The sequence below is a fragment of the Leuresthes tenuis genome, unplaced genomic scaffold (genome assembly GCF_036924035.1).
Source record: "Leuresthes tenuis unplaced genomic scaffold, fLeuTen1.0.hap1 SCAF_9, whole genome shotgun sequence".
Taxonomy (NCBI): domain Eukaryota; kingdom Metazoa; phylum Chordata; class Actinopteri; order Atheriniformes; family Atherinopsidae; genus Leuresthes; species Leuresthes tenuis.
Window position 1 is genome coordinate 11743430 of NW_027325363.1, and position 27101 is coordinate 11770530.

The 27101-nt window shown below is 37.4% G+C and overlaps 1 protein-coding gene across 2 annotated transcripts in view; it reads right to left on the minus strand.

Annotated features, from left to right (window-relative positions):
- Positions 1-5197: 5197 nt before the first annotated feature.
- The window catches only part of LOC140314211 (neprilysin-like), a 41636-nt gene continuing 19732 nt past the window's right edge, over positions 5198-27101 (minus strand). For both annotated transcript variants that reach the window (XM_072392322.1, XM_072392323.1), the window contains exons 5-24: positions 20728-20808; positions 19913-20008; positions 19705-19823; positions 19545-19613; positions 18873-19007; positions 16746-16847; positions 16520-16656; positions 16283-16376; positions 13880-14008; positions 11566-11664; positions 11395-11472; positions 11068-11171; positions 10636-10694; positions 10421-10540; positions 9696-9829; positions 9222-9287; positions 8203-8298; positions 7698-7774; positions 6615-7491; positions 5198-6513 (exon numbers count right to left, since the gene is read on the minus strand). In XM_072392322.1, the coding sequence (XP_072248423.1) occupies positions 7392-7491; positions 7698-7774; positions 8203-8298; positions 9222-9287; positions 9696-9829; positions 10421-10540; positions 10636-10694; positions 11068-11171; positions 11395-11472; positions 11566-11664; positions 13880-14008; positions 16283-16376; positions 16520-16656; positions 16746-16847; positions 18873-19007; positions 19545-19613; positions 19705-19823; positions 19913-20008; positions 20728-20808 (1895 nt within the window). In that variant the 3' untranslated portion in view covers positions 5198-6513; positions 6615-7391. The remainder of the gene's footprint in view (positions 6514-6614; positions 7492-7697; positions 7775-8202; positions 8299-9221; positions 9288-9695; positions 9830-10420; positions 10541-10635; positions 10695-11067; positions 11172-11394; positions 11473-11565; positions 11665-13879; positions 14009-16282; positions 16377-16519; positions 16657-16745; positions 16848-18872; positions 19008-19544; positions 19614-19704; positions 19824-19912; positions 20009-20727; positions 20809-27101) is intronic.

The window sequence follows — 27101 nt, forward strand, 5'->3', positions numbered from 1 at the left end:
TAAAGTAGAAATTGAATTTTGCACTGAAATGGTTTTCCTCCCAAGGGACAGAAAGAAAATATGTCATCATGTTTTGATATTAATTTTGTATTAGATATATACTGTCAAGTATTTGGGCAGGCAAGTAGAAATGTTGGTATGAAACTGAGCCATGAATAACAGCAAATCCCTTTCATGCACCAGTGGGGATGATTATTAAAGCTGAAGAAAGTTCCTTTGATGTGAATAATTGTCTGCTTCATTATGAAGTAACCAAATAAACATATTTATACAATTTCCCTCATTTGATTGGGTGCATAATAACCTTATTCACTCAATGAATTCTATAACTCTTGGACATTGTGGACTGGAATTCATTAACTCAAGAATCGTGTAACTGTCCTAATGAAAACCTCCAGCTGTTTCTATTAACAATGCCACACATTTTAGTTTCCATATTTAGGATGTCATCCTTCGCTATGTACAGCTCTTTAGAGCTAGGGAAGAAAAATAATGTTTCACAATGAAGAGAAAAAATGAGGAATGCATATACACTGCTGTGAGTGTACGCAGGAATTACTCATGTTGTGGGGACATACATCTCTTGACATAGTCACACCATGTGGACTTGCCTTCCTATAGGAACATAAATAAGTCAGAGTTTTCGGACAAAGATATGATGTAAAGCTGGAGAAGAGTTAAGATTGATGTATGTTTTGTCTTTGGTTTGAGTTTAGGGTTAAGCTTAACGATTGAAATATCTCAATGACATTCCCTGAATCATTACCACACTATTCCAAAACAGTTTGAAATAGTTAGACAACGGTGATGTTGTTCCCTAAACTGTATGTGGTTCATGTACAAGAAGGACAAGGAGGAAATGGTTTCACTTAAGTTTTAGATGGAGACTTTCTTCTTTCAATTTACACGTGAAGGTTAAAGTTATGGAGGGTCTCAGATGAATGTGTGCAAGTTGATGTAATGTTTGCTGAACTGATGGAAACAAATGTGCGTGCCCTTTATTATTTAATGCCAGACAGCTGGTAATCAAAAATACCATGTATCAGAACCAGCAATGGAGTTTCCATGGCTACCACAAGTCCATTTTTGTTCCTTTTTTCTGCACTCACATCAGATGAAAAGAGAAAAACAATAGGTATACAATAGAGTGGGGGGTCTGCACTTCCTTAAACACCTTTAATTGCCATGTGTTTAGACAGCCTGGAGAGAGTTTTTCCATCATAATTAATTTTATCCACGCTAATCACTTAATGGACTTTTTTTTACTTATCCCCATTACTGAGCTCGAAATTAGAGCAAAATTAAGCATAATTTAAAATGTCCCAGCCAGTATTTAAATTTCAGCATGAGGCATTAAAAAAGCTCCAGTTTGCCTGACATATCAGGTCATAAACTGACATTACGGCTAAGTCTCAAATCCTGTAATAGAATGCTGTCAGCTTTAAAGGGTATTTTGAAGTCTGCATTAAATAACAGGAAATTAGATTGTCTGGTCATAACTGCAGGTCATGCCACATCCACTTCCCAGTAAGCAGTAGGTGTAAGCATTATAATCCTGCATATTTGGTGTTACTCTCAACATGCGCACCAGATGCAAATGTCAGTCCGACGGGCTAATGAGGTTGAGATGGAAACTTTCTGCACCGCAGCACTGAAAAAGAGTCAGCAAACACACATGTTAATCCACAGCAGTGTGCACACACATCTTCATATAAGCTAAAAATACTAACACATGCAGTCACTGCGTCAAGCACATATAACATTTAACATATGTACACTGCTTCATTGTAATTCTATAACTGCACCTATTGCTGTTTCTCATTGAGATACATTCTTCCAAAACCTTGTAGGCCATCTCGGGTTTACATTTCTGCCCTCAAATAAAGTATTTTTAGGTTTGCCACATGGTGCTGTATAAGAAGACCTCCCAGTGTAGGAGACTATATTAATTCCATATTAACTGCATACCTACATTTTAGATTGCATGCATATTGCAATGCTTACAGGTCTTCTTTGAAATGAGGGAAAAAAGACTTTGGATGGAAGATAGATAGATGTTCTAGCTAAAGATAAGGTGCATCACAACTGCTCTTTAAGCACAGGCAAGTAACAGCAAAGAATGTTGACAGCAAAGCTCGTACATGGTTATTGTAAGATATTCTATTTATTAATCTGATTTTGGTGGTGGTTGCATTAGTGTTACAAACAGTAATGCTTCTTGTATACTTGTACTAGTACCACTACACAACTTGTGTATGCATACAAGGTCTTTTAACATAAGGTAGATTTTTTTTTTAATTCCAGGGATGTTGTAAACTAACCAGGTATTCTTTTGTCTTACACTTGGTTTTGAGATGGCAAAAAGGAACCTGCATGTTTATCTGATGCTCATACTGACTCATGGGGGGATTTACATTTGTCATAACAGTAGCTCTAGGCCGTCAGATACAGCAGTGTCTCCCAGTAAATCAATAAAACCTTAGAATAAATCTCTGTTTTGGAGCTGCTACATTTTGAACAGTGCAAACACTGAAATCATGGGAGATTAAGGTAGACAAGACTTTTTTTTTCGCATATGTAGTACAATGCATGTCTCTTTTTTTTTATTTAATTCCTTGAATTCTTTCCAATGTGGGGATTCATGCACTGAAATATTCTCTACAAGGAGCATCACCATACAACTCAATTTGCTGTTTATCAACAGTGTGTGTGACAATTCAACTTAGTCAACTATTACACTTACGAATGATTCGTCCTAAATATTAAAACGGAGAGTAGAGAAAACTCTTTTTTTTGTTCTAAATAAATCTTGCACATCAGTCTCAGCAGAAAAAGACAAAAATTTTGAACAACCACAAAAGGTGATTGTTTTACATTAATAATAAAGCCAATATAAGGGGACCTTTTGGAATTTTTTCTTTTGGATTTTGACTATCTATAGTTGTTGATATGTTCAGCATCAGTGCAAAGCTTTAAGTTTTCTTCATGAGTCAAAACTGAAATGTTTATTTTGGGATTGTGATATAGTATTTTTTGGTTTCATTGTTCAGTTAAATTTTGGAATTAAAAAACAGAGGCCCAATGACAAAATCTGTCTTTTTTCTTTTATCTTGATGTCTGGAAAAGTATTGTATGAAAGTAAAAGTCAATTAAAACTTTTACAGCAAAAGCTCTTTAAAATCAGAGTGGGGGCATTATCAGTGAGAGCACAGTCAAAGTGCACCTCTCAGTAAGAGCTCCTTGTAAATCACAGTGCCCACCTCAAACACGTTTGTCTGCACGTGTCATTGTATGTATGCACATGTGCAACCGAGCATGTGTTCTTTTAGGTGTGTCTGCACACATATTCATATAACATTTTATGCTCATTTTCCATATGCTTCAGACCCCACATACTTCCAAGTACTGCCACACATACAGGCATTCCAGTGGCTGCTTGTCGTCCCCCGACACCACCACGACACAGAAATACCATTAGACCCAATGGAAGGGTCATCCAAAGGCCACATGTAGGGAAGCTGAGTCTTTTTATGACTGGAGGGCAACAGAAGGGAGCAAGACTCTTTATTGATAGGAAAAACAAAAAAATGTCTGGCATGGCTGACTTTTAAAACTGTCATCTTACTTTAAGGTTTTAAGTGCGGAGATGCCCATAATGTCCTGTGTAGGCAGTATATCTCTAATCAAGTCAAGTTTCTCAGTACTATCAAGTTTAAAATCACCCTCCTTGGTCGTTAGTTTGGGATAAAACCTCAGCAGTTTCTAGTGCTCCAAGTGCAAAATACTCCGTCGAGCCTCCCAGGAACATGCTGAGGTGTTGTAATGTTAGCTGTGACGTTAAAGTAGCATAGCTGCTAATGACAGGGGGGTGAGAGCACGAGGAAAGTGGGTGGTGTGAACTTTCAGTTATCTGCCAAAGAGCTACCAGTCAGTAGGAGCAAAAGCAAAAGCTTGACTATAAGCAGTGGCAAGAGAAACAGAGCCGAAAACAATACTCGAATGAGTCTCAGAAATGTGTTCACACACAATCACACCGTTCTTTTCAGCTGTTGCAACACTTTAACAAAAGTAAAAAAGAGTAAGTGAAGAAGCAAACATTATGAATAGCTTCAGGAAAAGTGTTCTGTTGTTGATTTTCCAAGTCAACCAATTTGACTGCCACACTGGTGACTTTCAGTGGAATTCAGCATACACCCCCAAAAATCCCATTGGCTGCCTCCACGGATAAGAGGTATGTATTCACATTAGAGTCGTTTAGTTGTAACAATGTGGCACAAACCACTAATTGGTTGAAATTTATACGCTGTGGTTTGGTAAAAAAAAAAATTACAGAAAAATGAAGAAATAAACAAAATAAAGGTCAAGAAATCCCCTGCTTTACTTTTGTATATTTGCACAACTGTGTGTGTTGGCCCTTGCTCCTGCTGTACTCCCTCATTCCTCAAGATATTCTTTACCCTAGACTTCAAAGTTTAGTTGTATTTCTGGTGCTCCCAGTTGGCATCCCTGTCATCTTCATCCTATGATTCTCTCTGGCTGTCTAATGTAACTCAGATTATTGCCTGTTCATCCAGAGTTTGGCTTTCCAGTTTCAAGGCACAACCCTTCCCTGTGACAAAATATGTGCTTTTGGGTTCATTGCACCACTGAGTATATTAACCATTAAGCCAGGTGGGAACAGCTATGCATGTGCATGTTGTATGTTTACTTGTTTACAGTGTCATTAACATTCAATTTGACAATTAACTCTTAATCCCTTAATGCTTCCAGTTGGGGGGAGTGTTTGGGCTAATGATTCATTTAAATGAGGATTTTTCCTCACTCTAAGGAAAATTTCCAAATTAAAGTAAATCCCCACATTCCTAATACCCCCTGTTAAGTCAACAATACCGTGAGAGTGGAAAGGAAGCTGAAAATATCTATCACAGACTTAAGTCTTGGTAAAGCACAAAAAAAATGCTGCAGAATTTCTACTTTTGTATATAGACAAGAGTTTAAAAAAAAAAAAATCTAACATCATTTAGATGACGGTTGAAGTCCCAACATTTGATGCTTTCTGTCAAGATTTGCCTCTAACATTTGGAAGGTGTAACATTTCTCTGAGTGCTTGCATTTACATAGCAGCTTCTTTCAGAAAACAAACACATACAGGTGTACACCATAATCCCTGCAAAACAAGCAGCCCGCAGACTTGGCGTGTTATGTAAAGATTTATTTTTAAAAGAAAAAAGAAATGATCCTCAAGATGATTATCAATCATTATAAAATATCTAAATACAGGCAACTGAGGTATATCTGTCTTTCTACAAGTGGAGTGAAAGAGGGAGATAGACAACAAAAAGATAGCCTAAGGACACAAGCACTAGTGACCAAGAAAATGAAAGTTTGCACAAAAGAACTAAATATTTGGAGAACAGAGTATAAAGACTGGGCATGAATGCTGCTGTATAAAGTATGAAGAAGTGGTCTAGTTGATCATGGCATATTGTTCATTGCACTAAAATATGTCTATAAAAGGCAAGATCAATTATTTCCACAATTACAATCCAGTATCACGGCCTCAGTTGACATGGAAAATAAAGTAATTGAACTGTTGAATTGGAATCCACTGACTTGATACAATCTTCATTTGGAACATGTGTTAAGTTTAACATTATAAACATCCATTCAAAAGCTTCATTGTGACAGGTTGTCAGATGACTTGATTTTTCTGTCAAAGAATCACCTAATAAAGATGGGTAACACTATCTTTTAATGTCAAACTGGGGAACAAGAGTTAAACAGAGAGTCCAGCGTTCTCTTCTTACGGCTACATATTGTGGAGAGCGGCTTCCACTCTCACATTAGTTTGTTTAGATAAAAAGAAAAGAAAAATGTTTGGCTTACATCAATCAAAGTTCACTCATTTCTATTTTTCATGTCTCATGCCACACCATTCTATAACTTCTAGATTTTGCACCCAGTTTTTTCCACTAATGAATCAAAAAAACATACTATTGTAATTCTTGACTTTTAAGAGGTAATGGTTTGACATTTTTACCCCATGAAGAGAGCCAGGATAGTCATTTATGCAGTTTATGCTAAGCTAAGCTTGCTGTTAGATGGCTAGCCCGTAGACATGAGAGCAGAATGGATTTCCCTCACAAAAAAAAATAACTTAAATAAGCATGGCGGGAATAGCCAAATTACTTCTTTAATAACACATTTTCAGATCCTTTGATCTTCCACAAATCCACACACATACTCACTCAGGCTGTAGCTCAACTGTAAGGCATAAGAATAGCTTGACCAACATCAGGGAGTGATAAAAGACTTATAAATACAAAGACTGCCACAAAGAAACACAGGAGACTCAAATAACATATGAAAAAAGGTCTTGGAATCTGTAGATTGTCATCTCAATGACTCATGACCAGCCATCATATTAAAGGCTTCATCTTTTATCTTTATTGTGCTACTGAACAGCAGCCCCCTGTCAACTGCAATAAAGTCTTTAACATCATATATATATAACTATATGTATATATATATATATATATTGTTACATGTAGAGAGATGTATGCAAGTGTCTCTCTCTCTTGCTCTCTCCTCCCTTTGTCTTTAAAAAAGGAAACGTAACAATATATATATATATATATATATATATATATATATATATATCAGTACTGTGTAATATGGGACCACAACTAAATATTTACTGGCCTATTTAGTAAAATAAATTCTGATTTTCTGTAATAATTTATCTAATCTAGCTTTATATTTATACATACATATATATATATAGATATATATATATCAACAAAGATTACATTACAAATACATTGTATAGTGTGACTGCATGTAGATGAAGCCTGAAAGCAGGCTGAGGTTTTATGAGAGTCAAACAGCTCAAGTCCTACAATACGGTGGTCAGCCCTGTTGCATGTACAGTATGTGTGAGTGGGTGTGTGGTGTATTCATACACCAGTGGGTTGAGCACATTTTTCTGTTGGCCACTCTGCAGTCAACTACTTGAACGGCATTTTTGACTGAAACACACAAACACATACTGGCAGAGTCATACATGAGAAATGAGACAAGAAGAAAACTAATAAAAATTAAAACATGTGAAGTAATTGTATCCAGTGAGTAGGAGAATAATCAGGGTGATTGAATGAATGACAGTATTGGAGTTTGAGAGACAGTGCTCCGTCCGTCCGTGTGTGAGTATACAGTCCGCTGCTGCCCTTGGATGAAGTGCATACTGCAGTGTCAGTCCAACAGCCATGGTCCATCAAAAAAGAGCTAAGGGAAGCTGTCACCTCCCTGTAGTCCTCAGTGAGTGCTCCAACAGTCAGAGGGGAGAGGAACTGTAGGGGGGACAGAGGTGACCCATCCCAAAGGTCTTTAGATCACCACACACGGCAGACATTATCAGGGACCATGTAGCTGCTTTTGTTGCAGTTAAATGCTTTGGCAAATTCCGGGAAATTCTGAAGGGAGCCCAGTACTCTGTGAAACATGCAGAGGAGATTGATGGTTTGGGTTGAACTTGTTTTATTAGAAAGTGAAGCAGAAGACTTGAAACAGAAGTTTGCATGGCATGTAATTTTATCAAGGTTTTAAAATGTTTGCTCAACACTGTAATTTATTTCTTGCCCTTTGCTAGCAGCACAGAGCTGAATGAAGCAGAGGAAACACTGCTGGTTTGACTTTACCTGAATTTTCCTGGACTGTGTACATCTACTTTAATGGAATTAACAGCTTGCTCTGGTCGATGTGTTCCACACCACACCTGAAAAAGACAGATAAGATTTAATGTAATAGACTATACTTTGCAATGGAGCCTACCATTTAGACATTTAGCCACCATAACCTGTTCTGGGATATTTTCAACCCACAAACCATGTTTTGAAAAAAAATCACAGTTCCTCAGACACTTTATTTCATGATTTTTTGTCTCCACAGAGCTTCATTAACATATCAGATGGACTAAAGCTTTGAATATTTCAATTAGTGAACAAGAGTGACATTTTAAATCTCTGTTTTTTCTTTTTCAATTTGCTTTAATCTTTCTTACAAATCTATTCATGTTACAGATAAATGTGAACTAACACTTCTTAAGCCAATGGTTACATAGTTTATGATTTCCTAGATATTGCCACTTTTACCCATCGGCTCAACTTACCCCATTCTCCCCGACTGTTATCAGCCAATCATTACCTGAGCAAAATTTAGGAAGAATAGTTGATCATGGGAAAGCTCAATTCCAGGCAGCGCAGGCTCCTCTCCGTGCTCTTTTACATAGTTCTTGTAGGCCTACAATAAAGGCATAATCTTACTTCACAATCTCATCAAGGAAAAATACTAATTAAAAGAAAAATGACTTTCTAAAGATTAGGGATTCAATATTGCAATATTGATAAATAACAGTGATGTGCGTTAATGTGAAATACATCAGCTTTCAGTATCTAATTTGGCATAAGATACCACAGCATACCTTTTACTAACTTTCTGTGACACATTTGGAAAAAAGGAACAATACAGGTATGTTAAATGTTAAACAATTTAAGAATAAGAATAATTATGTCCTTGGAGGAAATGGCAAATATTTCCGAGCTTTCAATGTACTCAGCATATATTTGGATATCGAATAACAGATATCAAAGCCAAAACTCCCAGCTTTGTAAATCATTCACCATCAGAATGCAGAAAAAAATTATTGTAGTATTGTCATTAGAGAATAATAATTTTGTGATTGTATTTTGGCCAATACACTCTTCACACAGTATCTTCTTGCTAGTACCAAAAACTCCTTTACATCGAGATTCTGCATCTTCATATGCAGGTGTGTATTAATACTGATGTGATGTTAAACTTCTTATTGAAAGTTCTGTCTCTAGACTTCTCATTGGTTACTCGAAATTAGTTAACTCGCTTGTTGAAGCTTTCATATATTTGGCTATTTAGTGAATAATACACATGCCACACATGTGACACTTTAAAAACAGCATTTAAATCATAACATGTCTGTTGTCTGCAAATAACCTTTCTTTGTATCACCCTGAGTCAGAGGTAACAGAATCCGCAGCCATATGATGATGAAATGTGTTTACAACGGTAAATGAACCAGTCAGTGACCTGAGCTATTTATCACTTATTAGCAGAGAGATGACAGAGACAAAACATTCTCCATCTGTAAAAAATAAATCATTTTTCTTCCTTTGTTTCAAACTCTTTACCTGGTATGCCTGCCGAATCCCTCCATTGTCAGCAATGTTCTCCCCGAGGGTGTTGTTACCATTTAACTAGAGGAGGAATAAAAGGATACAGAGCACAAAAGAGAAAGGGATACTAATTTTTCCTCTCTCTTTCAGCAAATACCAGATATCACTTTTTTGGGATATAAGAAGTCATTTCCCAGGGGATAAAAGAAACATTGTTCAAAGGAAAAAGACAGAGGAGGAAAGAAAAACAGAAGGAAAGGCACTCATATGTCAACAGAAAATATTAAAGGCTGGAGTGGAGAAGAGATGAAGCTGAAAAACTGAGAGAAATGACAGAAGGATAAGCTGGCAACGGTAGCTAGAAAACCAATAAATAAGATAAAGCATGGTTTATGAGCATATTTCAGAAACTGTTTCTGGAAAATGTGATAAAATCCTTGAAGAAAACTGAGGAAACATTAAGAGAAAAGACTGCCTGCGGTGACGTACATGTAGTCCGTTGGCCAGGTCCCAAGAGAAGTTGCTGTACTGATCAACAATACACTTTGACAGCTCCAGGAATCTGTGAGTGGAGTCTGGTGTCCACCAGTCCTTCAGGTCACCATCCTTGTCATAATTTCGTCCTAAAAAGCATAGAACAGGTAAGTCGAAGAAGGGCCACTAAAATCTAATGAACAAGAAAAAAGCTGTGAAACTTCTGTTTGCCTAACAGCTCTCAGCTGTTTGCCAACAGCTCTCAGTGACGGTACTTCCACTACTTGTACGGTCACTTTATATTTTTAAATAGTTTATAGTTGTACAAAACATTTTTATTTCTACAGTTACTTCCTAGTCTTTTTAATAGTTTTTGTATAGACCCTATTGTATGTTGAATGTATGTTTTGTTACTATCTAACCATTCATCATCATTGTTCATAGCACTCAAATGCAGCTGATTTTCATTAAATATTTCTATTTCATTTGCATTTCTGAATGAATGTCAGTATAAACCTTTACTGACATTTCTGAAGTGGAAAATAATAACTTTACATGACCCACTGGAAATGAGTGCGTTGAGAAACGTCCTGAGGCAGAACGCATAAATTGAATACCAGGGCACTTTTCTTTTCTGAAGTGGTACCAGTTACAAGGGAAATATTTCTATTCAAAGACAAATGTAATCTGCCAAAAATGCCCCCATGAATAAAGGAGAGCAACCGAGTGGAAAATCATACCATTGTCATCAAAGCCATGTGTAATCTCGTGACCGATTACCATGCCGATGCCTCCAAAGTTGAGAGATTTAGTCTGACCCTTGCTGAAGAAAGGTGGCTGAAGGATACCTGCAGGGAACACTGCCAGCAGGAATAAAAAACGTTTTTGAAAATGTAATTTTATCGTCTTGTGTCTTTTATGAATGAAAGCATTTGTCCAAGCACATGTGAAATACCTATTTGATTTTTGCTAGATGAGTAGAAGGCATTGACAACTGCAGCTCCAGTAACCCACCTGGAGACAAATGAGGACGAAAATATCATATGGTGGCAAAGTAAGAAACACTGAGGCACGGCAAAATTAATTTCTGATTAAAATTAAAACATTAAAACATTCAAATTAACCTGCAGTTATTAATACCACGGCCAATGTTAGCTCTCCTGCCATATACAGCTGAACTCTATATGTGAGTGGGAGTTTGTGTGGGAGAAAGTGAATGCACTGAGCTGAAAATGAGGTAGATACTGCAGTGGGTCACACCACAAGCATCACAAATGAAAAGTCATTTTTAACTGGTGCGTTTAATATTTAAAACTGCAGCTTTAAATCACATCACATCTGGAATAAGCTTGTTAATTCCAACCCCCCCCCCAGTGGGAAATCTTACTCTTCTTTGTTGACTTTGACCCTGAGTTTCCTCAGGCGTTTCTTCTGCACGTACTCCAGGTTCTGTAGGATGTTTTCAAAGTACTCCTCTGCACTGTAGCTCAGCTAACACCAACACGCAGCCAGAGAAACAGGAGGATTAGCGGTGATGAGAGCCATCAACACTTGGTCATATATTTGCCAGCAAAACTCATAAAAGCCAAGAAATCATTGGGGTGTTTTCATAGACCTGATATGTGGCTTCACTCAGGCTACTCTGTATTCTGTTGCATTCATTCAGCGGATGATGAAAAAGATTTAGAACTGCATTTTTTTCCCAGACACTCACATCTTTGTACTCATTGTTAAGGTATTTGTCATCCATGATGTTGTCAGAATAGCCGATCCGTTCGCGAATTGCTCGGGCCTGCACAAAAAACAGATGAAAAATTTGGCAAATGCCTTGGCTGTCTGATATTCTAAAGAAAAAAAAAGAAGATTGCTGTAGTTAAAGTATTACCTTTTCCTCAGCCGCTTTCTTGGTCTCTGCATCCATCCAGCTTAGATCATCGAGGTTACTAATGAACACTTCTCGAATGTCTTTAATCATCTCCTCCATCTAATCTCCACAGAAACGCAGCCACACACACACAAACAAATAGCGACAACAGTCAAAAATATGACCCTGACATGCAATGACAAAATGTTGCCAAAAAATGTAAAAATGAACATAATCTGCTTGTTTATTTCTGCAGTTTGGGAGGTTCTCCTCCCAATGCCTACAGGGGGGATCAAAGAACATACAAAGCATACTAAACAGTCTTGCTACTGATTGTGAATCAAAGTCATAAAAATACACTTCCCTTGAATTAGGCCTCATTATATATTCACATCAATGAGCAGCTCAGGGTTACACATCCTCTGCAAAGGAGTCTGCTGATCTTGGGTTACCTTTCCAGTTTAATAATATTATTATAGATAGTTTTTTTTGTAACAGTTGCTAAGATTAAGTAAGTTGAGTTGAAAACGTAAAAAAAATTATAAAAGCTCATTTCAATAAAAGAATGATGAAAACAAAGAATAGAAATGTATTAATAAGAGTGATGGAGGAACATGCCAACCAGAAATGATCATCTTTTGTTCATTCTGTTATTTTAAACTTCTCCACAGTAAAAGCTTTGGCTTACACATCATCAACGATATCATGTCTGAAAATTTTCATTTTTGTAAAGGTGCATTTATTAGTTACAGATTCAATCAACAGCAATTACAGCAATTTATCTTGAGTCAAAAAACTCCTAATTAGAGGAAAGATAGTGAAACCTAATAATAAACTACATTAAGCTAATAAGTTATATAAATGATCTTAATCCCATAAATGTGTGTAAATGAACAAATACTTTTATGTTGGTATTCATGTCAGAGCTTAAAAATAATAGTTTGTTTAATGTATCGCAGTGGAATTACAATTACATTTTAAATATGTAACTGCATACAGAGATACAAACTGAGGGATGCCACCGTGATGGGACAATGCTGTGCAAACGCTGCCCGGTCAGACATTTTCACTGCAGCAAACAAAAAAAGAGTGTATCATAAAAAAAAAGCCTGAGCCAATAAAAGACCAAGCAAAATAAAAGACCATCAAAACCAAATGGATATCAAATTAAAAAGCGCAGAGACAGTGAAGGTCGCTTTCCAGGTCTTTCTCGTCCCTCAGGACCACATCATAAGGCACCCCTGTGGCTCACAACAGTGGCAGACCCCTTGCTAAAACAACTCATGGCCTCCAACAACAGGCTGTGGTTTGCAACACTGAGGTTTCTCTAAACTCCCTTCAAGAGATTGGAACATACATTGTTTACTCTTATGAGATAACATTCAGTTTAGCTTCAGTAGTTCTCTAAAAGCTCTTACTTGATTATATTACTCTATGTCTAAAATCCAGCCCTAACCAAAGCCAGGGGCTCAGTTTTTTTTATTCACTGATGACTGTCCATATGCACTTGATGGACCTGGATGGTTGAAAATTGGACACTGAACTGATGATCAAGTGGATGTACCTACATTTTAACATAGAACATGTGTCTGTGTGGCCTAAAGAAGGTTTGTGAGGACTAAAGCATGTGTGAGAGCTGCAGGACATTCATGTTTACTGCATGGCCATGCAATTGAGAACATGGGTAGTGATTTGTAGTTAGTTGCATGCTCAAAACAGCTGTGTGTCATTTTTCACTTAACCAAACACACACAAACACACACACACACAGCAGGGAGTTGGATATGAGATCTAAATGCCAGAGTAGGCAAACACCCCGTGGATGACAGAAATTTATGGTATCCGAGACACTTAGAATTACGACAGACGGGGGGGTCTCGCACACTAGCAATGTGACACCTGTACACAGTCACGTGCCAAAGCTTGCACACATACACACACTCACAGGAACAAAGTTGAGATTTACAGTGTGGGTGGTGTGAGCATGATAACAAGGACACCTTGTTCAGCCGCTTTCAGTGGATACAAGCAAAAAATACAGGACTGAGGCAGAGACACGAGACACAGAGGTGACGATAACACATTTAGTCAGATGAGGCTGAAACACATGTTTTCATACTGTATTCATGAATACAAAATCCCCCACACTACTTTTGTGTTTTTCTGCAGATACAATTCAGTGTTATCAGTTCAAAATGTTGTTTAAAAGAAAGGGGAGCATGGCATAAAATTTTGCACATATGTTCCAAGAACAAAAGCATTGGTAACAGCTTTCTACCTTGAATTAGATCTAGTCTTATGTAATAAATTTTAGCCTAAACCCCCTTCTACTGACCAGTTCTTTACTCTTTTCAGAGAAGGCCTCTTGCACATACAGCCGTCCTACAGCATTGTCCATGTTGCTGTTGACATAAAGCGCACACTGTCGCCACACAGCTGCCTCTGACGTAGTGCCAGACAGAGCCTGCGGGGAAATCAACGAGACATAGATCAATTAGAGATGAAGTATGATCAAGTCAGCAAATTGGTTAAAGAGACTCATGGCAATTCTTTGCAACCCCATTATATGTTTCATTTACACTTTGGCTTTAAAGAAATGGGGCAGAAGGGAAATGATTTGGAAGATGATGAAAAGATTTATAAAATATAGAAGTAAAATTACTCAAAATCTAGTGTTTATTTGATATGTTTACATTTTCGACCTGACAACTCCAGATGATTGGTGAAAAGATCAAATCACTTTGATCAGAAAACTGCTCTACAGCTGCATTTTGCCAGTTATCCCTGTATTTCAGTAAGTGGTCCACTGGCTGTGCCAAAATAAGAAATGGACAGGAAATGTTATACAGTTCTCATTTATCAACAAGTAACACAGACAGGCAGAGGATAGTTAACCTACTCTTAAACACAGGACTTGTGTTAATGACCAATCTTAGGTCTGAAGCTCTAAACAGCAGTCTGTATGTTAAAAGGAAAAAACATGCCATTTAGCTTAACTGTGGTCATTTACTGGAACTATACTATAGGAACTATAGGAAACGCTGTTTAGTGAACAGTTGGACTCCAGCCAAACTCTAAATTGGCTAAAAGTTACTGAACTGCTGCTGAAATGCTTAACCAATTAGTTAACGTGTGCTAAATTTGTCAACTCATCCATCTAACATTAGCTCCTGGCTCTCAGCACTGAACCGTGGGGATGAGATACTGGCACAGCAACTGAATCCAAATCTTCTTTAAGTGGAACGTAACTACCAGCGGGGTTCCAACTAACTTGTATTGACAGTAACACTAAACCAATTGTCCATTTTAATGTATTGTCACACCACACGTTAGTTTTCTCAAGTAGTGAAAAACAAACGCATAAGTGATAACGATGTGCTGGGAACAGTAGAGAGACGACAGAGCAGGTGACTGCTCAGGCTCTTTGTCTGTCTCTGTAATTTCAAATTCAGAAGATAAGGTAGGTTAAAACTGTCAGCATTTGAAGTTATGATGATTAATTTCTGTCTAACAGCAGATGGCAGTGATATTAGTATGGCTATAACCAAAACATTTCATGAATTACCTGTATATGCATAAAAAGGTAGGATTTTAATTTAAATGCATAATTCTACATTTTGGATATAGAATTATGGGAAGTGAGAACTAAACTCATGTTTAGTAATGTCACCAAAATGCCAGGTTGTCTCCACATCACCTAAATGTTTTCTTCACACTAGGCAGTTTCATTAATGCTTTGTGTTTATTATTGCTTTCTCTGGGATAATCGATATTTGTTAGCAGGATAACTTGGTTAAATCTGTTTTAATCTGATTTTACACCATAAAACCTGTTTTGGAACATTTTTTTCTGTCTTTAATTGGTCAACAACTGCAAATATGCTATACTAATAACTAGATGACAAGCACCAACCACAACAAAAAATCAAAATAAATAAAGCGAGGCATCTAGTATCAGTTTAACCCAATACATGTCATGGGATCTCTCAGTAAAATAAGCTTATGTAATGTCTGCTATGGAATATACTCCATAAATTTGGAGGAAATTATCATGCAACAGGCGAGAATCCATCCTAAGATGACATTAATTTGAGTTTGGCATTTTGTATTAGCACTGTAAATGGTTTAGTAAGAAACAAAGACATTTGTCGACTTTGCACAAAACACCTATCTTACTCTTAATCAGTATCTATTGTTCAACATTGTCAGACTATGGACCATCAGCATTTTTTTTGGGAGAGTAATTTCAGTAATTTGTGGAACTAGAGCCACATTATAAATTCTAAGTTGCACTACAGTGCCATTAGATGTAGTACAGCTGTACAACACTGCACAAGAAAACAAAGACAATACCAAAAGATAAGACACCGGTGCATATATGACAGTCACAGCTCATTGCCTTCTCGACTCTCAGAAGCTAAGAGGAAGCCACAAAGCTATCCATGGCGCAAAAAGGATCAGCAGGACACTGGACAAATTTAACATCTCCCGTGAAGCCAATGAATTTGCCGTCATGGGCTTTTTCCATGGGCAGGGAAGACACAGTTGAATACATTCAAAGAATCATGAATTTAAATTGAGTCAAACCTCATTTTTTGGAGAAAGGGAAAGTCCTCATAAAAAATGTCCTACTTTGTAATATTCAATTTTTCATATTTATATCCAAATGTCAACGTCCTGAATACTGGGTTCGGTGCTTAACTACAGACCAAGTCAGTGCCAGGGCTATGGTTGTGTACCTTGCGGAAAGCTTTCCTTGTGTCTCTGTAAACTTTGCTGAGGCCCACCACCATGTTCATAGCAAAGCGCCACACCATGTAGTTCTGCAGATCCCTGGGAGGAGAAGAAACATGGTTAAAAAGGTTTTCCTGCTAACACAAAACCATGGTGTATCAGTAATGGGTGACCAGCTGTTTTTAATACATGCCATGCGCTCCGACCTCCACACACACACAGACTCATATAAACATGCAGACCTCTTGGTGTATTTAGCCAAGACAAGGTTTAGTCTTCTGTAATAGTTGGGGGAGTAGTTTATGATTTTCTCTGTGTCAGGAATGCTGATGTTGACGGTATCCATTATCTTAGCTGTGAAGTAACTCCAATTGAATACCTTCAGGTTGAGGAAAAAAGCACAAAAAGAGGAGTAAAAACATTAGAAAGATAAAAGTGAATTCTAACTTGTAGAGAGTTGATTTTTACCTTTGATTCAACTTCAAAGGTGAAGTTGACGTTTAGGTCTCCCAGTTCCATCTTGTTGTAAAGCAACACTGGATTGTTCCGATCCTCTGGAGTATCAGTAGCCTTGGAAAAAGCAAGAAAGAAAAAGCAAGACTGCCATCACAACTCTGTTGTTTCCTGATACATGTACACTTTCAGTGCAGCTCAAGAAGCATCAAACATGTTTAGAGTCCCAGAAGGGTCTGTAAATGTCAGAGCTCGAACAGTTTGACTGCCTTGTAAAAATGAGCCGCCGACTGGAGTGAGCATGTCAGAGAGCAGAGCAGAGCAGCGACCAGCGCAGAATGACAACACTGGAGAGCAGAGACCTGTTGATGTCTGAGAAAAGTCATGCTAGGATCAGACAGGTTAACAGCTTTTTTTCAGACATGCTGACAGGAGAGACGTCTGGGTAACAACTTGGTGACAGGGGGCTCATACAGGTAACAAAAAACAAGTGCGGCGTAAAACTAAAACACACAAGAAAAAGCAAAGGTTTGCAGTGTTATTGGAAAACAAGGTGTCATTCTCCCCAAAGAACAATTAGCATTCGTGTATGGAGGACAGAGAGCTGATTTATAGCATGAGAGCTGTCTGTGAAAATATCAAGCTGTCCGTGTTTCACAGAGCTCCGACCAACACCAACTCTAAAGGTTTAAGCACTTATAGCATGAAATTAAACACAGACATATAAAGAGTGTTTCGCCCTTCTACATCTCAAATAGCCTTTTAGAGGTACAAGTCTCTTTGGGTGCTGCATTAGAGGCATCCTAATTTGCTTTATTAAATGTACCTGCAAAGGTTAAAGGTTAAAAAGCCTTGCACACACTATGTGATTTAAGCATAAGTTTCACAAAAGAGAAGTTTTTAAAGGGCCTTGAGATTACATTTGTTGTGATTTGGCTGAATTAGAAACCTAACTGAATTAAGGTTAAGGTGTGGTTTAGTTAGCAGTAATCAATTGCTATGTGTGAATATTTGACGCAGTTAAGCTCTGCAGTGTCAGCATACTAGAACTTCAAAACTCACAAACATAGGAGAGACATGTTGTATAGTGTAAACAATACATTGATTTGACAAAGCTGGGAACCGTGTACTGTGAACTTGGCTGTTAAAGTATGCCTGGTGAGGTTTGGAGGCGATTGTCACTCTTGCTACTCACAATGCTACTTTTTGCATTGCATTGTATGGAAGCCGAGAACGGTCATGGATTTTTTTTTTCATGCACTGTTATCTCGGGATAACGACTTATTATCTTGTTATCTCGAATAACAAAGATTGTTTTCTCGTGATGACAAATTAATTATTTTGTTATCTCGATATAACGAAGATCGTTTTCTTTTCGTTTACCTTAGCTGAAGCAGCCGGATAGATAGGAGTTTATCAGCCTCTCATCTGCTAACCGGTAGCCCCTAAACAAACCCAGTCAAGTAAACAAGCTAAACTAAAGTGTAACTTACCGGTAGGCTACAGCTACAGTCAGTGGCTATGGTAGCCATTCATGGCAGTTCTTGTTGGTTGAAATCAAGCTTATTCATATCATCAATTATTTCTAGATAACGAAATAATTAATTTGTTATCACGAGAAAACAAAATAATTCTTTAACAGTGCATTAAAAAAAAATCCATGGCCGTTCTTAGCTTCCAAAGTATTGACTACATTTTAAACTTTTTTTTCTTTCACTAAAAAGGACCTTTTCTTTTCTATAATTCTCTCTTATTCTTCATTTATGTTGCCACTCCGCAAGCCAAGTTGTAACATAAAAGGGACTTGTCTGGGATCCCAACAGCCATAGCAGACTGCTTCATTATTGTAACTAATAACTGCAGGGATGCTGGCTTTTGGTAACTTTGCGTGGTTTGAGTGGTAACCAAACATCTATTTAGCCAACAGCATCTGCTTAAATATAGGTTGAAAATATCAGTTGAATTGCTTTAAACATTCATGTGTAACAGTATGTTAGTATTGTGCTTGATTCCAGTGTTGCTTATGCTGATTAGCTATGTGGTGCTAATGTCTAATTGCAGTTAAAGGGAAAGTTCATTTTTCAAAAGCAACAATATAAATTATGTTTCATCGACACTGGTCTTCTCAATAAATATGCTTACATTGGCAATGTCCCGCTCTAAGTCCATAACTCGTGCCACCTCCTCTCTAATGCTGGTTTCATTGATGTCCAGTCCCCGGTCAGAGCGAATCAGCTTAGCCAGGTCAATCATGAACTGCTCATAGGCTCGGCATGCCTGTGAAACACACACCTGTTAATGGTATGTCCATAAACAAAACTAGAGGTAACAGCATGCACATATGCACAGATACACTCAGTGAGACATTCTCAAGCAAACTTTAGTTATTGCAAGTGCTGCTTTCTGCATATCAATCACAACTGATGGTGAACTGTAAAGTAAAACCAGAACTGAGGATGTCTGCTTCAGTCACACAACATCTGGAATGGATTGGGACAGAACCAAATTTTCTGTTTCCCATTTTGATTTTAATCACCACTTGCTGCCTCCGGGCATGTCTTTTGTCAGCACACGCACACTTGCATATGAGAGCATGTTAAGTGTACAAAGTCTGCAAACAAACAAAGAGTTAAATCATTATTGTACTGATGTTATAGATGATGCCCTCATTTGTCATGCATTGTGTTTCCAGTAACAAACTGCAGGAGACTTGGAACCAAATTGAGTGGCACTGACCCAAATGGACACAAGGAGCTGCTTTCAATTTGTATTAATTATATTACGTGTGAGTATACATGTGAAATGTAAGCGCACCTCTGCATAGGGACCATTGCAGGCATAATAATCTCTGGACAATAGGCCGAGGCTTGTCTGCTGGTCAAACTGAAAAACCATGGACGAGAAAAATAGTTGATGAGGTCAAGACGCCATATGAATAGAGATAAGGGTTTTCCAGTTACAGTTGTGCACTTACATGAATGATATGCGAGTTTGAGTCCCTGTCATCGGTGCCAACAAAAAAGTTAACCAAGAGTTGAGTTCCATACTTCTCATTTAACCTGGCAATTACATCCTCCAATCTCCAGATTCTCCCTGAAGAAATAAGACGAAGAAGATTAAAAAAGAAAGAAATGCCATAAATGTTATCACACTGTGTAATAATGTGAAAAAATATCCTATACCATAGTCTGCCTCCCAGTTGTCCACAGCTATGGGCCACTCAAACATGTCGGGCAGCTTGTCGAGCAAAGGAGCTCCTCCTCTGAGTTCAATTAAACCTTAAATAAGACATAGAGCTGTTACAGGTCGACTGGGTCATTTTACTGGCCCACTGTCCTTATAATGGTTTGTATGCATGGGAGCAAAACTGATTTATTAACTGAAGTTTTGTTCGACACCTGTGCACCACGGCAGAAAACATTCATGACATTCTGCTGCCTTTAACTTTCTCTGTGGGAGATCATTGTACATGTCAGCTGAATTCACAAGTTAGTTGATTTTGTCAGATGATGCTATGGTTCTGAAATTAGTTGACACGTGGTCTTAATTGGCTGTTTTTCTGATTTTCTAATTGGTCTTAATCGGTTTCTGATGAGTTTAGATATCTGACAAAAATAACAGAAAAATGTGAGTGAGAGCAGCTTTGCTGGGAATTGGGCTGTATTCATACACTTGCACTTTTTTACAGAAAGGTGGAACTTTGGTGTGTTAGTCCAATTTTGAAAAGCTCAATTTAGTATAATTAAGGTCGGACTTGTTTTTGTGTATTATGAAAGTCCGGTTTTGGTCAGAATAACACAATAGTTTTATTTTCTTTCTATTGCCATGTACTCATACCGACTAATTCCTATCTTGAAAAACGAATACATTTTTGTAATGGTTTGGTAATACAATAAACTGAATGAAACGCACAACTTTCAAGCGTGGTAAAAAAAAAGACACACGATACAATTAAAAAGGACTAGCCTATGTTAACATCTTATGGCTGCTGACTCACTCTCATTGGTACAGGACTTGTAAAGAGTCTTCGCCTTGGTGAGAGCAGCAGCTTCCCCCTCCACGTTTTTTTCAAGGACACCTACAAATGGAGCACAAACAAAACAAGCTTAAAGGGAGGAAAATACAAAGAAAGAATAAGTGCACTTGAGGTAATGTAGACAAGTGATTGGGGAAGGTGGGCGAGGTATAACATCAGAAGTATGTAGAGTTATTTTCATCATTGTGGGTTCAAAAAAGGCTGCTCCAAAGCATTTAATTGTTTTAAGTGAATACCTTAAGTTTGTCCTTAAGTCACAAAGTGTCATCAAAAATAAAGTGATAGTGTACTATTGCCTGCTGAAAAAACAATCAAGAATGAGGACAGTATTGTGGAAAAAGCATCTCTTATCAAGCTTGAATAAAATGATTAAACATCAAAGCTGATTATGCCAATGAAAACAGTGCAGGTTTGCATAGATGAAACAAGGCTTTTATCTTGGCCTTCTTATAAAAAACAGACTGTTATCTTGGCAACACATATCAGGTCCACTTGATGATGTATAAAACAGATGATATAAAAAACATTGCAACCCCTGGAATTTTGTAATCAAAACCCAGGAAAGCATATCAACAATATTCTCTCATATTAATGGCCAGTCCTTACTTTGAATGACTGAAATAATTAAAACACTGAATCTTTATTAGTTGCTCTACAGAGATTAAGCCAACTTGGACATGGCTGGGAGTGGAAACATGCATACTGTCATTGTTATGAACTGACTTTCAGTGACAATTCATAGCAGCTCTGGTGAAAATGGTGAACTAAGAGCATTGACAACACAGCAAGAGATGTAGAAAGCAAACAAGAGCTACCAGTGGTGGACTTGATGAATTATGAAGTACATCTACTCAATCATTGTACTTAAGGATAAATGTGAGCTTCTTGAGTCCTTTCAATTAATGCCATTTTCCTTTTACCTACCACGCATTAAGGGGAAATATTCTAATTCTAATTTATCAGACAGCTGTGGATACTTTTTACTTAGTAAAAGTTTTTTTTTTTTTAACACAGAACAATTTAAAATGATTCTAGGGATTTTATACATAAAACATCACTTACCCCAAAAACATTTTTTTCTTAAAGCTGTAGTTGGCAGAAACATTTTGTTTAAACTTTAAAATAAATCAATAATCACCCTGTAGCAAATTGCAACTCAAGTAGGCTGACCAGACAACTACATCACCAAATCTCCTGTGGGCTTTGTTTCAACCTGCAGAAATTATTGTCAGTATTGGCTGATCTATCTAGGCAGATGAGCGTATATGTGTTTGGAGTTGAGAAAAAGCTGGACGTGATAGTGGCAGTCTCTGCAGGGAAAGTGATAACACCAACAATGGCAACTGCTTACATAGAAAGAAGATGGAATACTAGAAAAGAGAGGCAAAAAGAGAGTAAAATGTGCATCAATGTCAGTAAATCCATTCATTCAACTCCACACCTACACTGGACTGTAGCTGGATTCTGAGCTAGTGTGCACTTCTCCTGGACAGGTAAGCCTCTTATGGCATGTGCTTGATGTCATTTCTAAATGTCTTGTATTCTTTTGTTCAAGCTGAAAGCCACATGGAGTCCCAGTGTTGGTTGCTGATATGAAGGCTTCTGGATAACCGCAGAGCAAGGCTAAGCTGGTCCTGTGGCTAATACAATAATTTACCTCACATTTAAGTTGCAAGCATCATAAAGTTGATCCACAGTATTTCATCTAAAATGGTCTAAACCATCTAAAAGGATCTCAAAACAGCATGATCGTATCTATGAGAGTTCTGCTATGCAATGTTGATGTGCTGGATTCACAGAAAGCAACTTCTTTGTGTGTATTTTTTTTTTAAATAGTTAAGCCTTTCGAGTTAAATATGCAGGCAGTGGTTTTCAAAATCTTTTGTAAACATGACATATGAAGCATTTAAATCTTGGGCTTTATGTGTATCAACCCCTTTATTAGACCATTTTATAGTCGGTTTGCAAGTGGCTGCATGCAAGTCAGCTCGGGCAATCATGCGAGCATGAGCACGTCCATGTGGACATACAATCCGAATGGAGAGTTGTAAAAGAAAGGCTTTGTTTCAATATTCTGGCAGTTTTTCTGGTTTAAGAAATCTTTGCTGACAGCAGCTTTGATTAGTTCATGAACTGAAAGGAGACTGCACCTGTTTTAGGCCTTTGTAGCCTTCCATCTCTCACCTTTTTCAGAATTTTATTTCTTTTTTAGAATACAAAATCAATTGATTTTTACATAGATAAATAAACTCTACCTTTACCAACCTGAACAGAAAAATCCTGCATCATCATTTATAAAATTCTAATGAGAAGCTGCAGTTTTATGATATATAGTAACAATAAGCTGCAGGGGACACTTTTTTTTGCAATGAATTGTTTTGTTTTAATGATGTTTGTGCATTTTTGTAAAAATAAGACTTGAGCAACATCTTAAATGCAGGACTTACTTTGAACTGAGCACTTTCACAGAGTGGTACTTTTAGTTTTACTTAAGTGAAAGGAGCAGATACTTTGACTACTGGGAGTCACAAATCTGAAGGTGTTGCAGTAAAAGGCCATTTGATAACAAGATTGAACACCATTGCTTGTTTTTATTGCCTGCATTTATTGCCTCTTCAACACCTGTTGTCAGCATATGGATCAGCCTAGCTCAGCCTCAGGCTAAACAGTGCTTCTAGGTAGACAGCTAATCAAAATGAGTGATAAGCGTTGAGGTTGTAAACTTGCTTGACTAAGGGGGAGGACAACGGGACCACACACTTTCCCTGTGTTGCCTTGAGGCATAGTATAGAGTAACGGAGTAAGATATCCTTCAAGAGGAATGAGCAGTACCAAACATAACGAAGAACGTGAATAAATCTTCACATTATCATGCCTTACTCTAACGCCCACACACACTAAAAGTCATGTTCTGTTATGTTAGGATAGAGGTTTATACAACACCTTCTTGGAAATACAGTATCCCAAACAGCTAGAGTTCAGCCGTTAGTTTGTGTTTCACATATAAAAATAAACAATTCCTTCTATAATACTTTTAACCACAAAGCCTGAATGAGCTTATTACAGCAGTTTCCCATTAGCATGGGGTAATTGCATGTTCTGTCGTTGGTTGAAATTCTTACAAAGTCACATCAACAAGTTCTTGCCAGTTATGATTTGCAGCATGTGGTTTTCTATCCTAGTGCTTTCACGTGACTCCATAATACCTGGTAAGATTCAGAGACACAGCACTATTTAGTTATGCTGAAGATTAATGGGAGAAATACATCACATTGTACAACAAATGTCATAAGAGACAAGACAGATTATTTTTTCTTTGAGTATGACAGTTCACTCTCGACCCTTGAACAGAGATAAATTTGTTTTTCTTTCTACTTTTGGGTTCATCAGTATGTTGCCTTTTCTACACTTCGGGGACTCTGGCAGAGTTTTAATCATTAACAGTGTCACTGCTTTACAGGGATCGTGTAATGAATAATACATAATGTAAATCTCTTAAGACTAACTGCCTTGTAATAAACTTCCAGAACATGCAAAATGTATGTAAATGGCTGAACTCTTGATTGTTGTTGTTATGGTTTATGACAGTTTAGAAAGGAACAGCCTTTGTGTATTGTACATTTTAAAAATGAATGTTCTTAGGAATCCATGTAGATTTACATTTTTATTTGTACAACAAATTATTCAGCTGATTTATATGTTAAGTGTGTAATTATTTCTTGTGTTTATGCTAAAAAAAAAAGAAATTGAGATCTCTAGCATTAATGTTTGTCTTTAGTCATTTTAGCATTTCTCAGGGGGACTTCGTTAAGACTTACGATTCCATGAATCATGGGTGTCAGCCAGCTTAACATTTCAGACGGCCTCCTGTGCATTCACTGCATGTTGACACAATCAGGTTTGCAAGCCACGTTAAGCTGCAATATGAGCTTCAGAACCATATGTGTGCCAGTTTCTCACTCTCCCTCTGTCTTTACAGAATATTTTTAAAAAATGGGATTTTAGATTAACTTTGCCAGTGACTCTTAGTTCACCAGAAAAAATAAAAAGGCAAAAAACAGCATTTATAACCCAACAGCAAACTGATTCCACTTTTAATGCAATACAACAGCATGCAATAAATTATATAAAACACTTACTGTTAAACTACAGTGATTCAAATTGATGGCAGAAAAGGATGTGCTGTAAGCTTAACACTGGGTCGAATCTCTCAAACAACATTTCTGAGATAAGGCGTAGTTCTGTTTTTTGGGATATAAATTCTGTGGAGCTTGCCAATAGTTTACTTAAATCTGTTTGCTCAGTAGGTTGCTGCAGAAAACAGTTTTGTGCAAAGAGAAAAGCTAGTCAGGCTCTCTCTTAAGAAAATACAACTTAATTTATGACCCAGATATATCTTCTGTTTAACGTTTTGTATGCTGTTTAGTCACAAAACATGCACATGTATAGAACTGACATGTGCACATAGTGTACGCATCCAATATCCAGAAGCTGAAAATTAAGCTTGCAAGGAGATATTTTGCCTCACAACTGCTCTTCACCTATTGTCCCACATCAGATTTCATTATGAAACTTGGGAGGCAGGGACAGCGGCCAGCGTCTCCTCTCCTTTCACTGCTCATCTCAAACACTGATTATTGGCTGTTTGCTTTCATCACTGACACACATTTAGTGTTTTTCAAAGGCAAAAGAACAGGTCCAACAGCAGGAATAGTGAAGGTATGAGTGGTTTGTTGATGGACAGATCCTAACTTAGAAGTGATAAACATTAGATCTCAGGTCAGGATCCAGGTAATTTCTTTTTTCATATTTAAAGTTGTTCTAGTAGTAGAATAATCTACTTAATTTACAATATTGGTAGGAATGTAAGTTTTATCCGTTTCAGGAAACAATGCTTTCCGTGATATTTAAAGTGAAATTAGATGAAGGTAGAAAAGGAAAAGAGATGAGCCATCAGCAGCTGTCTCCTCCTACAACATCTCCAAAGTCAACGAGCGACAAGCAAGCAAGTAATGAGCTGGGGTAGGGGGGACAGAGCTCTTTTCACAGCCTCACGCTCATGGAATTTCATTCTGCTTGCAGAGCAGAAATGCTCCTTTCCAGGGGTGCTTTTCTGCTCAAGGTGACAGTACTGTGTGTGTCTCATATGGGTACGCCGAGATTTTACATGCACATTTTCAGGCAATAAAATACTGTAGTTTTTAAAACTTTGCATTATTCACAATAAGTAAATCAGTTATCATTAGAGAGCTTCAAAGAACAGGCAGGGAGACTTTTTATCCCATCACTCATCCCATTTGACTCTTGACAATGTAGCAACAAGAACACTGTTTAAAAAAAAAGGTTATGGTGTAACCTTTTGACTTTGACAAGCCTTCACAGATCTAAACACAACTTCTGAATTGCCTGTCACTCTCAGTTATCTCATAAATGTTGCACCAATGGATACACACCATCACACTGTTCATCTCAAGGCAACACCAGGATCAATACCAGAAAGAGGATGGATCTTAAATTACACAGGGAGCTGACAACAAACTCTCCCTTGAGTCCAAAAAGACATCACTTATGTCACTGTAAGTTGGAATCAAAAAATGAAGTGGAAGAAGTCAAGATTTTCTCTCTACTTGTTTATAATGTCAGGACTGTCAGTCACAGACAGAGTCAGATAAAGCAGTTATTATATTTAAGGCAAGATTTATCCCTTTTTTACTCTAATTTTAGTTCAAGTCACATCAGATCACAGTGTCTTAAAAACACAACTCTAATGGTGTAACTTATGGAAAAAACACTATTTTCTAACTTATAATGATTGAATTACACTGCAGACCATATGCAGTTATATATATTTTTCTTGTGCTTACATCATACGCTTACATTAGTAAGTGAACCCAAGGCTTGTTTTTAAAAAATGTACAAAACCTCTGTCAACTGCAGACCCTGCAAAGTTTCCATAATGATTTAATGTTAATCTAATATAGTAAAAATGTAAGAGCTGGCCTGCAGCATTATCTTGCTAGCTCATGCCATCAGCATGCCAAGAACACTGTTCATTTTTTCCTTTGGGTTCGACACTATTGCCCAGGTCCAAATTCCTGAAATAGGTCAGAAATTCCAACTATCCACAAAAAATGTGTATACTTGAAATGAACAAATCATTCAATATTATCATTTTTTGACTTGCACCAGCTCATACATGCATGCCAACAAGGGAATAAAAGTAGAAAGTACCATGTTTTTCGCAGAAACTCACCTCTTCTGAGAAACTTGAGTTACCTCAAAAGGAGACTTTACAAAGCTTCTTACACATCAAATGGATAGGTCAATATTTAATA